The sequence below is a fragment of the Triticum urartu genome, chromosome 3A (genome assembly GCF_056163025.1).
Source record: "Triticum urartu cultivar PI428250 chromosome 3A, HENAU_Tu73, whole genome shotgun sequence".
Taxonomy (NCBI): Eukaryota; Viridiplantae; Streptophyta; class Magnoliopsida; order Poales; family Poaceae; genus Triticum; species Triticum urartu.
The window spans coordinates 665,526,048-665,538,836 of record NC_141875.1 but is presented as its reverse complement, the minus strand read 5'-3'; the positions used below and the strand labels follow the sequence as shown (position 1 = coordinate 665,538,836).

The 12,789-nt window shown below is 42.0% G+C and overlaps 2 protein-coding genes and 1 pseudogene across 2 annotated transcripts; all 3 read right to left on the bottom strand.

Annotated features, from left to right (window-relative positions):
- Positions 1-4,268: 4,268 nt before the first annotated feature.
- LOC147981235 (uncharacterized) lies at positions 4,269-7,491 on the bottom strand. The gene is made up of 2 exons (XM_087515903.1): positions 5,148-7,491; positions 4,269-5,041 (listed from the first exon to the last, which is right to left on the bottom strand). Exons 1-2 carry the CDS (start codon positions 7,489-7,491, stop codon positions 4,269-4,271), a joined length of 3,117 nt encoding a protein of 1,038 aa, XP_087372029.1.
- A 179-nt stretch (positions 7,492-7,670) lies between these two features.
- Positions 7,671-9,145, bottom strand: LOC147981234 (uncharacterized; annotated as a pseudogene).
- A 169-nt stretch (positions 9,146-9,314) lies between these two features.
- On the bottom strand, positions 9,315-11,896 carry LOC147981233 (uncharacterized). Its single transcript, XM_087515902.1, has 12 exons — positions 11,827-11,896; positions 11,682-11,771; positions 11,509-11,598; positions 11,077-11,313; positions 10,765-10,959; positions 10,576-10,680; positions 10,331-10,480; positions 10,167-10,244; positions 9,963-10,097; positions 9,773-9,877; positions 9,534-9,683; positions 9,315-9,331 (listed from the first exon to the last, which is right to left on the bottom strand). Exons 1-12 carry the CDS (start codon positions 11,894-11,896, stop codon positions 9,315-9,317), a joined length of 1,422 nt encoding a protein of 473 aa, XP_087372028.1.
- Positions 11,897-12,789: the final 893 nt, after the last annotated feature.

Here is a 12,789-nt window from a genome sequence, read left to right as displayed (position 1 = left end):
AACTGAACTCCACTACACAGCCATGCTCAAGGCTTGCAGGTTATAAAAAATGACGCTTGGGCAGGGCCGCGGCAGGGAGCAAAGGCGAGTTGTTGAGAATAGCGGGGGAGAGGATAACGGAGTGCCATGTCGTTCTTTGCCGCTGCTCTGTTTTTTAAAAAGAGGTGTGGGGCTCTTTTTTCAATACAGAGAAAAAACCATGGTTTAGTAAATATTGTAGTATTGAAAACACAGTTTTAAAGGACAGCCAAACACCTTATTGTAAATAAAACTATGATAATATAAAAAACTATAGTATTGTTAGAATACTTAGAAAATACTTTGCTATCAAACAGGGCCTACGTTATATCTTAAGAACCTTATGGACTTAGAAACGATCGCATGATCCTAACCAGTGCATGCATGCAACAACTTATGAACGTGACCAACTCATCGACGTGGATTAGGTGAAAGAACAGATTTTTACTCGGGTTTAAAATAAGAAGCCGATAATGCATAATACAATGGTACTGATCTGCAGCTAACAGTTGCAAATAAATTATAGATAGAGTTTAGGGCTGGCAGAACTAACTCTAACTGCTCCTGGTCTGAGGAAAGCATGACGTAGTTGTATATGTAGTTGACTGCGTCGTTCACTCCATCAAAAATCGGCATTGCAGCCATTGGCACGGGCAGAAAGTCGTCTTAGCACCAGGACGAGCAAGCGAGGGGGCAGTGGACAACGGTGGACTCACAGCCGGACCATATATATGAGTGCCGGAGGGGAATCGTCCGGCACCAGTTCGGTGACGCATTAGCATGTTGTATGGATTGGAAGGTGCCCCTTATCATTCCATCCGTGCATGTTTCCATTACAAATCCTTGCTAATAAAAGGACAAGCATATATTTTTCTTCCATATTCCACTAGGCAAATAACTATACGCCGGATTATATATCTATTATATATGTCTCCCTTTCCCTTTCGGAAGATCCATAATTTAACTTTCCTTATAAACAAATCCGATTAAGGGAATATTAATGGCCACACTGGGAAACACATTGAACGTATGAAAGGCCGGACCGGGAGATTGGACACTATAACGTTTTGGAAGGAAATGACTTTAAGGATATTTATAGTTCTAATTGACATATCTTGGCCGGGAGGAATCGTGGGCATGTACTCGGAAGGTGGCCCATATCCTTCCGTAATTACAATATCCCATAACAAAAACTATACGAAAACATGGAATAAAATTATTTTGGTTGCATGCTCCACCCGGCAGATGTATCAACGCCAGATTATATATTTCCTAATTTTTGTCTCCTTTCCAAACTTTGCCTCCAGATATATAGTAAGAAACAATTAATTTATTTCCCAAATATACGTCAAACACGGGCGTTCGAGAAATATAAAGAAACACAACGTTTTTTTCTTCTTCCGTTTTTGTCCTCCTCACCACGATCAAAAAGCCCGCGCCACTTGAAGTATTGTTGTTTCCGTGTGTAGAAAGAAACAGAACGCACGGGCATACGGCAGTCCTTGATTCCATGTACAAAATAAATTATATTATATTTGGAATGTCATAATGCATGATAGCATGCGATAGCATCTGTCAAGGTAAACATATTTTCCTTTTTGCGCTGCACTGTATATTAAAAAAATTTGAACCTACACTGAAAGAGATTCATACGTGTAGCTCAAATGAGAGTAGACAGGTTACCATTTGAAGTCCACTATTGACAGTTTGGTCATCAAATATATATTAGTCAAATATATAGTTTAGAACTTCACGGTATATGGCTCCGAAATATGACGACACTGTTAAATAGTTTTTTTTATTGAATATCACATATTATTAAACCTCCAAGACATTAGCGAACACTTCATAATGTGACAATTGGCAACAAAATGATGCATGCAAAGCGTTCATATATTTTTATATCTAAGACAAATTGTGCACTTGTGTACACAGATACTTCTAGTCTCCATTGTTCCTAGCTTGAACAACACCATTGACGTACGCACGTGTTTCGTCAAGTGTCATGAGGCTGGCTTCATGGATATCTACGCTAAAAATCAGTGTTATATAGTAGTGACATAGTACTACATAAAAAATACATTGACAACAAATGTAAAATAGAACGCAACCCCTACCTTGTAAAAAAATTCAAACATATGGAAATTAGTAATACCAATGCAGTAAACAAAAGTTCAGCTACCATCTTCTAATTAGTACAGACATGGTTCTATCAGATGACTGCTCCGTATAGGATGTTAGAAATCACTGCCGGAGCACATGAATAATTTTGCAGGATGAAGTCTCCTGTTACAGACACACTTTTGGGCACTATGGCCACTACCACATGGCAACCCTGTCATCACAAACGGCTAGGTAACAAAGTGGAAGTTGGATAAATCTCCGTGGCTGGGAGCTCTGCAAAAGTCCTCCAAGCTTATCTTTTAGGAGTTATCTATCTCTAATAATTTATTTCTTAGATTCATGTTGCCCGGGTTTGATTCATGTTGCACCAGCATATCCATAAGTAATACAGAAGCTTGCTCTAGATAATTAGCTAAGATCCTTACTCGCCATGCTAGTTGCTAGGGACGTACCCAAAAGAATAATCTGGTGCATGCTCATGTCAGAAGGTAAAAAGAGAAACCTAGTATTACATGGCATCTAGAGAAGGATACACATTTTGATGAACATTTAAAACAGTTGATACCTGCACAGACAATCGTCTTGGCTGGGTGCAACCTATAAGTCGACCACCCTCAGCCCAACAAGCGTCCTTAAGATACTGCAGAACGATGCTTGCTCTCTGAACCAATCGTTTAATGCAGCCTTGTACAATTTTTTAGGTTACAACTCTTTCAGATCCGCAGTAAACTAATGAAGGTACATGAACCAATGCAAAAAATAAAAATGAAATTTGAACTGAACTGATAAATAATTAGTTTAGACGCATGAAAGTACAAGTAATCAATCTTTTTTCCAAAGTCGCACGGGCATTTGAACATATTTGCAAGAACGCAGGCTACCATTTTATTATTTATTAGATGTACATATGGAAAATATATCTTGAAAAGCTGCACAAACTTCCGTTCTGCGTGTGTTGATCTTATAATTAAGACCAGTCGTAATCCTATACTTCTGACCTATCAGATACATACAGGGATAATAAGGACGCCAACAAATTTACATTCAACCATATTATCAAAATATCAAAATAATAACAATGGACATGATCACTTGCCGTAAAACAAAAGTTTCATTGCATGTTCCAGGTATTTTTCAGGCCAATCATTATATCTGAATCACATATTACACATGAAATACTACGGTGGGTGACATGTACACTGCCATAAACATTGCGATAGTAGAAAAGATATAACAACGATGATGGTGCCAGCTGTAACATTTACTTATACACGGGATTTTATTAGAACCACGTTGAATACTGTTTGTGCCAGCTGTAACATTTCCAAGTCTACGTTGAATGCATCAACATTTCATTCAAGTTTGTGCCAGCTGTAACATTTACTTACATCTCCTTGTTCAAAGAGGGATGAGAACATCAAAAAATAAACAAGAATTAGGGAACTAAATAAAAAGAGACCTTCATAGCTATAGCTGTACATGAAAAATGTACACCATTTAAAACTGGGTTGAACAAAGGATATATTACAGTCATACACACTCATAAAGCTCAAGGCAGTAGGCCAACATGTAAGATTTTAGCCATTTAATGAGTATGTAAATAAATTTATCACACACTGAAATTCAATGTATCAAATATAATCTGCATGCTAAATGATGACATCACATGCATGCTACAGGTTTTAATCAAACTGTACAAAGTAAATGTAAGAGGTAGCGGCTCTATATGAAGCCAAACATTATTTCGGAATATCAAATTACAAATAACATGGTACGCTGTGTGACATATACATTGCCAGAAAAATTGCGATAGTGGAAAGCAAATAACAGTGATAAAGGTTAAATATTAATTAAACATGATGCAGATCTTCATGAAGCCAATCATTATTTCTGATTCTAGTCTTACACATAACACAGTACGCTGTGTGTCATGTACAAAATCAGATTACACATAACACAGTATAAATTTATTGAAATGGATTTATTACTTTAACTTATTGGTGTATACCTCTAACAACTGAGATACCAAATGAAAAAATATGTCATACAACCGCATTACAGCAATTCTTGACCATCGGAAGAGTAAATTGCATATATAATTCCACCAGGTCTTATACGACCTAACTTCATCCTGTAAGTACTTCCTTGTAGACGATGTTCTTCATTGTAGTCAGCAAGGAAACGGTCGGTCTTTTACGCTTCTTCGGATTGTTATGTTGCTTGTTGGCCTTATCCTTTGGCTTCTCCTTCTGAATAAGTATTTTAATGTTTCTCTTCGCGGTGGCTCGAGACAAAGCAACATAGAGTTGACCATGAGAGAACACTGGATTAGGTAGATACACACCAACAATGGGGATGGTCTGCCCTTGAGCCTTGTTAATCGTCATAGCAAAGCTAAGCCTTATAGGAAATTGCTTCCTCTTAAACTTGAAAGGAAACATGTCGTTGTCAGATGGGCATAGAGGTATTCGAGGAAGGAAGACCCTCCTACCAGCGTGTTGTCCAATCACGATTTCTGCATCAATGGTGTTCATCTCAAAACCTCTAACAACAAGCCTAGTCCCGTTACACAGACCATTAGCTGGATCAATGTTCCTTAGAAGTATCACAGGGCAGTTCAGCTTTAGTTTGAGTGCATGCGGAGGAAGACCATTGGGAGTCAATCCATTTAGAAACTCAGGAGCGTAGTAGCCATATGGGTCGTCCTCCGCACTGTCAAAGCTATGGTAGATTACTTCATCTCCTTGGAAACACTCTATCAAGCGGATGTTTATCTTGTCGACGTTGTCATTTGTCGTGGAAAGGATTGCGCGAGATGTCATGTAACTCGAATCTACCATGTTGTCATCTAGACTTGGAAACACGTGGTCAATCAGCTTCTCCAGGTCGTCAACCTCACCTGTTGATGGCAGACAAATATCATCAGGCAGTGTTGCCTTGTTCGTCGGCTTCCTCAGTGCCATTACCGACCCTGAGCAAGTAATCTGCAAACCAAGTGTCATTACCAGCCCTCATGTTGGTGATGAGCCGAAGCTGCCGCATACTCTTCCATAGATGAGAACTTTGGAGGCTTGCATCAATTATCTGGCCCCGTGACCCCCTTCTGACGACCGGAAGCACCTGCCTAAAGTCCCCGCCAAAAACAACTGTCTTTCCTCCAAAGGGTCGGTCACGTATTCCCATGATGTCGCGCATGCTATTGTCTAATGCCTCAACCGCTTGTCGCTTAGTCATGCTGGCCTCGTCCCATAGTATCAATGAGGCCACCCTTAGTAGCTTGGCGGTCCCACTCTGCTTGGTGAAGTTGCACGACGCTCCATCATCGCAACTCAGTGGGATTTTGAACCTTGAGTGGGCAGTCCTGCCGCCAGGCATGATAGAAGCAGCGACACCCGACGTCGCGGTAGCGATAGCAATATTGCCCTCGCGCCTCACCTTGGCGAGCATCGCCCTGTAGAGGAAGGTCTTCCCCGTACCTCCAGGACCATCAACAAAGAATATACCCCCATCACCACGTTCAACAGACGCTAGTATTTCGTCGTATGCAGCCCTTTGCTCAAAATTCAAGGAAGATGACAATTTAGTGTCACTTTCGTCAAACTCAACAGTTGATTCCTCGATGATCTCTCTGGCCTCGCCCTCGGTTGGGTCAAATGCATCATCGATCGTTGGAAGAGCGAAATCAATAATGTCTTTACCCATAGACTGCAACATACCCCTAATGTCAAGCAACACCATCTGCTCCACCTCGTTCGGGGACGTGCGTGTCCGACAGAAGTCATCGGACATAGGCTCGAGGTGTCTATCCCATAAACCGCGCACGTCGCCTGGCTCGCAGTGCACCAATATTGTTGCAAAGAGCCTCCTAAGAGAACATGGCATAGCCCACTGCTCCGCCTCAGTAAGACAGTCATCGAGCGTGTTATCTGCCTCGATGAGTCCCAACCTTTCACCGGCCTCTCTAAAGCTCCCACATACAACGCCGTTGACGGTGAGCAAGTCCTCAAATGATGTTTTCCCCGTAACATGGTTCAACAACACAAGAAGGTAGTATCGCTCCCCCTCGGCAGGATTGGCAGACACGATACGACCTATCTGAAAACGCTCCACCCGCTTCTTCCAGAACTTCTTCTTCTTCTCCCACGTGAAGCTTCCGGGGAAATCCTTGTACAATATATGCCTTGCCCAAGGGTGTTTTTCGTTTGCCTTGAAATATTCCGTTAACATGGATTTTGAAGCATTCTCGGAGGATACAACATTCTTCAAGTCAGCCTGTGCATTGAATGCAACCCTGTGCATATTCGGGAGATGAAGAGGCAACTGCAAGACAGGCGGGTAATTGGCACACAGTGGGAAACCAAATATCCTCCACATAGCCTCCGGAGGGGTGACCCATCTTGCGTCAACGTATCTCTTGATCTCATCAATGTTACCATCAGCGTCTGGCTGGTCAATGCTGAAAGAAGCCTTATCATGGCCCTTATAAATGTACTTATAAATGTATTTTACAGCCTTTATGCTAGAGCAGACCTCGACGTTGATGTGGCAATTAAACATCCGTAGAAGGTAAGGGTTATATGGCACAACCCATCGGTTGTCCAACATTTTCCCTCGAACCTTAGCGCGTCTACCATCATCTCTACGACGATAAACTGGGTATGAGTCCTTGCCTTGTATCGTGTTTTCATTGAATGGCCGCGGGTATCTGCACTTGCATTCATTATCTTGCATGCAAACATTCTTCGGGTTGAGAGCACCGCATGGTCCGTGCATCATATGTTTTACCACCATTGCATACAATTCCGGATACTTCTGCTTGTCTGGGAGCTCTGCGGAAATGAGTCGGTCATACTGCTCTGGGACAAGAAGCTTATAATTTGAATCCATGATCAACAAAAAATGTGCGTGGGGGAGGCCTCTCTTCTGGAACTCGACTACGTAAACATAAGCAACAACAACACCCAGGACCATCTTCTTGAGCAACAAATCTTTCATAGCCTCTAGTTTGCCATAGAACACGCGAGCCACAATATCAGGTCGGTCTTGCACCGTCTGTCCGGGAAGCAACTCATTTGTTATCTCTTCCCATTTAGGGTTGCAAGTCATGGTCAAGAAGATGTCAGGCTTCCCGTATGTATGGACAATTGCCATGGCATCCATATGTCTCTTCTTCATGTCGCGGTCGCCACCAGGGTAAGTTCCAGGGAGAACTATTCTCTTCCCAACAGCGCTTGCTCGGGTCTCCCCGGATGTTATTGCATCAACAACTCCTTTATACAGATCGGCACGGATCTGCGTCTGGTTCTTCCTGTACCACCTCAACCGACAGCTCTCAATCTTAATGTACATGTCAACCGCCCATTGCTGCAGTAGGCGTGCTCCACACAGAATTGGATTGAAGATTGCAGGCCTTGTTTGCAGCATGTAACAGTAGTAGTCTCTAACGGAGACGCATAACCTGCTATTCCCCTCTACACACGTTTGATTTAGATCGTGTGAGCATTATCTTTAAACACAACAAGATATTTTTAACAAAGTGGGACACAAAAGGACATACCTGCATCATCCTCATCATCATGAGACAAACGAGGATTTTGGACAACATCCCAATCAACATTACGTTTGGGTAGCTTCGGATGCCAACCTAGCTCCCCCATTGGATAGAATAATGGATAAGACAACGGGTCGTATGCCCCTGAGGTCACACGAATACTATGCCTTTCGTCGTTGTTACCATAGAGTGTTATCTTGTGGTCAAACCTCTTTGCTAGGTCAGTGCCCTCAACCCAAATTGCAGCGACCTCAGAGGACACCGGTCTATTATACCTTCTTTGGTCCAGCCTCTTATCGGTGTTTAGGTCTATCCTATAATCATCGAGGTTGTCTTTGTGTGCACCCAAACTCCTAAATTGCTGGGAGTATGGGTTTTGTTTGAGTATGTCTACTAACCTCTTCACGACATCTTGGTCTAATTGCTTGGTGGCCGCCTTACGATGATCTAGGTTAGGGTCGTCGTCATAGAAGTACAACTGCAGATGTTCTGGACGCGAGCTAGGCCCGAACGAATGGACATTGTGGTAGATGGTGCCGTGAGCTCGGAATGTGTACACCCCAGACCTCATGTTTGTGTAGTTTTCATCAAGGCTGACGCCAAGGGTGGTGAAGGCGAAATGCCCGTTGAAGAACCGTATGTTCTCCCGAAAATGTCTCGAATCTGCATCCATGCTGGACCATAGCCTCTTTAGCTCTGGGATTGGTTCCTGTTGCTTAAGCTGGATCTAGGCATTGCGACAGCAGAAGCCGTCAGTCTCAGATTCAAACTTCCTGGCCATACAGTGTTTGCAATTTTCATCGAGTTTCAGGACGTGAGTGCTGTCTGGAATGTTTGAGTAGACAGTGTCAAATGGATCAATCTCGCTAAGTTTATCGGTAGACTTGCTCGCTTCCTCATCATCATCCAATATGTCATTATCGGACCCTACGGGGATTTGTTGCAAAATCACGTACAATTCACTAACAACAAATAAATGAGACAACAATAGAGCTCCAAAGTGTCAATAGTGCAGGGTTTGCAATACCTTCGTTGCAAAACATGTAGTACTCCTCATCAATCAATTCATGTGCTTCCTGCTCATGACGCATGGTGCCGCTTTGGAAAACATCGATGTCCTCTGCATTGTCGTCATACAGATAGTGACAACGGACACAATCATGTTAGAACGACATGCTGAGAATGAGCTTAAGAAACTGACATTCGCAAATTCTTACCAGTGGCACCGGCAGAGTATGTCGGCATATTCGTCACCGGATCGTCATCAGATGAATCATCTTCTACGGCCTGGGAGACGGGTGATGCGCGGCTTGGGCATGTGAGACATTCGGAGTCTGAGTTTGCTAGGTCTGTAAGGGGGATTGCGATGCATTCTTTGCACGGTGTTTTTTTCCTTCGGTCATAATTGGCCTTCCTCTGTGCACTTGACTCCCCCTTCTCATTCGCCGACATGCTTTTGCGGCGTTGCACGCTCCTCTCGCGTCTTTTTTCGTTCATTATTTCTTTGACCTCGAACATTAATTCGTCACTTCTCTTCTGATGGCATGCTCTGCTCCTTGCGTTTTTCGCCTCCCTTTGATCGTTTGTTAAATTACGTATCCGCTCATTGTCAGTCTGCCTCCTAGCTAGAACAGTGTCCTGAATGACAGACGCGTGTAAAGTTGAAGGGGGACATGTTGCTCCCTCTTTCGTTAATTCTGTAACGCTAGGGCTATTTTGGTCGTCTGGATCAAAAATAAGTTCAATTCTTATTTAGTTAATTCTGATTTATCGGATTTGGAGGAGTCACATATAATAGCAGGGACTGCCATAGAAACGGATATTAAACGTACGCGCATACCTGAAGTAGCAGATGCATGTTTGTTTTGATCCTGGATACGCTTATCCTTGTTCCTCCAATAAGCAGCTCGCCTTAGGGCGTTTCTATGGTCTCTCTTGCGTTCTTCTTCAGTTCTTTCATTTGTTTCTTGTATGTCATTCAAGATCCCGTCTGGAGCCATTACAAACATTACCGAAAATAAAAAATCATGGAACTAAGATGGAAGCAATTTCTGTTATAGTAGAACAAAATTACAATACCTTGTAGCTCTATGTCATTAACGATCCCAGTGGAGACCTCCGTTGAATCAGGAAATGTCGACGCATCATTCGAGAATGATGTATAGTTAGAGCTAGTGTGGTTGCCTTGCATACAAAAGTTGTCCAGGCATATTATTTCTTATTGATAAAATCCGGTCTTAACATAATGACTAAATCATTAATAGCATACCTGATAAATGCAGGTTGTGTGCATGTTCAACTTGTACGGTAGATTGTTTCTTCCGCCGATAGGAAGCCCTCCTCAGGGCGTTTCTATGGTCTATCTTGCGTTCTTCTTCCGTTTTATGCTCTGCTTCTTGGGTGTCTTACAATATTAGAGAATAAAACAGATACGCCCACGAAATTGGTGGATGATTAGGAACATTATGATCACCTTGATGCTCGGTGTCACATATGATTCCAGATGACACCGTATTTGAACTTGGAAATGACTCCGAGCTGGTTGGGTTGTCTGGTGAACCAGATTTGACCAAACAAAATTATGCTAATTGGTTAAGACGATACCAAATATAATGTTAAAAACATTTTGAACCATACTTGTTAACACAAGGGTCTTTGCAATTTCATCTAGGACATTAGGTAGCTTTTTCCGCCGATAGGAGGCCATTCTCAGTGCGTTTCTATGGTCTCTCTTGCGTTCTGCCTCCATTCTATCCTCTGTTTCTTGGGTGTAATACTGGTTTTCTACTGCATCTGATGTCATTAGGGGGAAACACAAATATTAGAGAATATAACAGAAAAATGTGAGCAATTTATTCAATGAGTACTCAAAATATGATCACCTTGACTTTCATTCTCATTAACGAGACCAGAAAGGCCCGTAGTTGTAATAGAAAACGTTGACGCATCATGCGAGAATGCTGTATAGTTAGAGTTAGCTGGGTTGTCTGGTGAACAAAAGTTGTCCAAACACATGTCAGCTAAATGGTTTTGACATACCGAATATCATGGATAATACTCTTTAAGCTTACCTGATGATTGAAGGGCAAGTGCATTTTCATCTTGGACATTAGGTTTAGTTCTCTCCCTATCTTCGAGAACATTTGTGATATCACATAGAGACTGGCGACGGGCAGACTTCCCAATGACTTGTTGGTTACCCAAAACATCTGACAACTTGTTGCGATAAGCAGCCCGCCTACGAGCGTTGATAAGATCCCTATGATCTAATAAGTGGAAAATTATTGTGCATCATATATTCTGTTACCTGGGATATAAGCACAATATTACCTACTACGCAACATACGTATGCACATCAAACTAAGAGTGTCCATCAAGCTTACCAGATTTTGCAACTACGGGCTGATTCTCATTTTGTAAGCTGACAATATCCTCATTTCGTTTAATCCGATAAGCTGCACGTTTCCTTGCATTGTACTCCGCCCTTGCATTATCCGCGTATTTTTTGCATTCATTATTTAATGATAGAGTTTCATGATGTTCGGAAGCAGTGTCGTCTGCATGTATAAATACAAATAAGAAAACAAATAAAACGACGGTTGGGAAGGTGGATATCATGCCTATGGATACCTTGAGAATTATCTCGTAGCTGCATGTCATGAATGGCATGATGGAGTGTTAGGCTAGCCGTAGGTGTTAATGTTTGACCATCATCATGGTACCCAGGCCTTACCCTTTCCGGTCCTTCTATAGAGTATAGTAAGCATGAATACAACTTCAATATTTGTCTGGTATGCACGCAATCAATCATGTACCTGTCTCCGTCGTGTAAAAAGGATCAACATCTGCAGCTATGGATATGATGTTTGGATTACCATCTTTCATTTTTGTCGCGCTCGTAGGTGCTGCAAGACATTAAGCATGGTACAAGTCATTGTTAGAATTGCACGTCAGGCATCACATAACAATATTTTCACAGTTTATATACCTGGTTCAATCGCGCGAATAGCATCTACTTGTTCATCAACGGGTATCAAGTTTGCGTTGTATTCTTCAGCATGTTTTACGCTCGTCTGATCTGCAACACATTATGCAAGAAGAGTAATTAGCAGAAAAGCAAGTATTCATAGTACAGTGAACACCACCTGTAGCTATGCCGTCTTCTTGTTCATGTTCACCGGCTTTGCTTCTTGCATTACCCATTCGCAAATGAAATGACCGCTGGCTCTGGTGTTTTTGAGGCCTGGGAGATGATCAGATGGATATAATGGATGCAACATGAACGCAAGAGATATGGCGAACTTGAAGGCATGAATAAGAAGGTACTTTAATTCAAAGCATCAACAGTCAATCATTGAGTTCCTCGACTTTATTCTATCTTGAACTTTAAGCAGATCTTGAACTTTAATCTAAACATAGAACACATTCAGCAAAAGGCACATGTAGAGTGCCCGTTAGTGGTTACTACAGTTGGGTATTTATTGGTCTAAATTGTACAGTGCGTTTTATACATGTCAAGCTGAAACCTGCACAATGATCCTCTTATTCTACCCCGCTGAACTACCGATAAATATTGTTTATACTGAACTCTGTTCTTTCTTTGTTGAATAAGAACTCATCTTTTCTCCTTTTTCCTTGGTGTTAGACCAACTGCCGTAGCAGTGGCTAATGTTTCTACTCCAAGAGTGGAATCCTGAGTTCTGATGTTACGGAATATTCCTTTGGCAGGCTTAGGCTGGAGTTTGCCATGTGATATTTGGAGTGTTGGTTGCATCCTCATTGAGCTATGCTCGGTTAGATTGCTTGTGATGCCTGTCTTTCCTCTTTTACCTTGATATATGGTCCTAACCCTAAAGTTTATAGGGGGAGACATTGTTTCACACACATGAGAACCTGAAACACATAGCAATGATGGAGAGGGTTTTGGGACCCATACCAGAGCACATGATACGGAACGCTAGGTTCATATTTATACCGTTAATTTGATTATCATTTTTTAATTTCTCGTTGAGCTATCATTAACAAACAAATTATCTCCATCTGTGTCCTGGAGGTCCAGGATTACTTTTAGAACCAAACCCTTATTATTGGGCTTG

Bases quoted from the DNA above. Each gene is read 5' to 3' on its own strand.
- LOC147981235 (XM_087515903.1), bottom strand. From the start codon at position 7,491: ATGTACATTAAGATTGAGAGCTGTCGGTTGAGGTGGTACAGGAAGAAC. The intron at 5,042-5,147 runs GTAATGACACTT...TGCCATCAACAG, and splicing joins CATCACCAACATGAGGGCTG to GTGAGGTTGACGACCTGGAG.
- LOC147981233 (XM_087515902.1), bottom strand. From the start codon at position 11,896: ATGGGTAATGCAAGAAGCAAAGCCGGTGAACATGAACAAGAAGACGGC. The intron at 11,314-11,508 runs GTACATGATTGA...AGGTATCCATAG, and splicing joins TTTTTACACGACGGAGACAG to GCATGATATCCACCTTCCCA. The intron at 10,960-11,076 runs GTAAGCTTGATG...TCCACTTATTAG, and splicing joins GCCCGTAGTTGCAAAATCTG to ATCATAGGGATCTTATCAAC.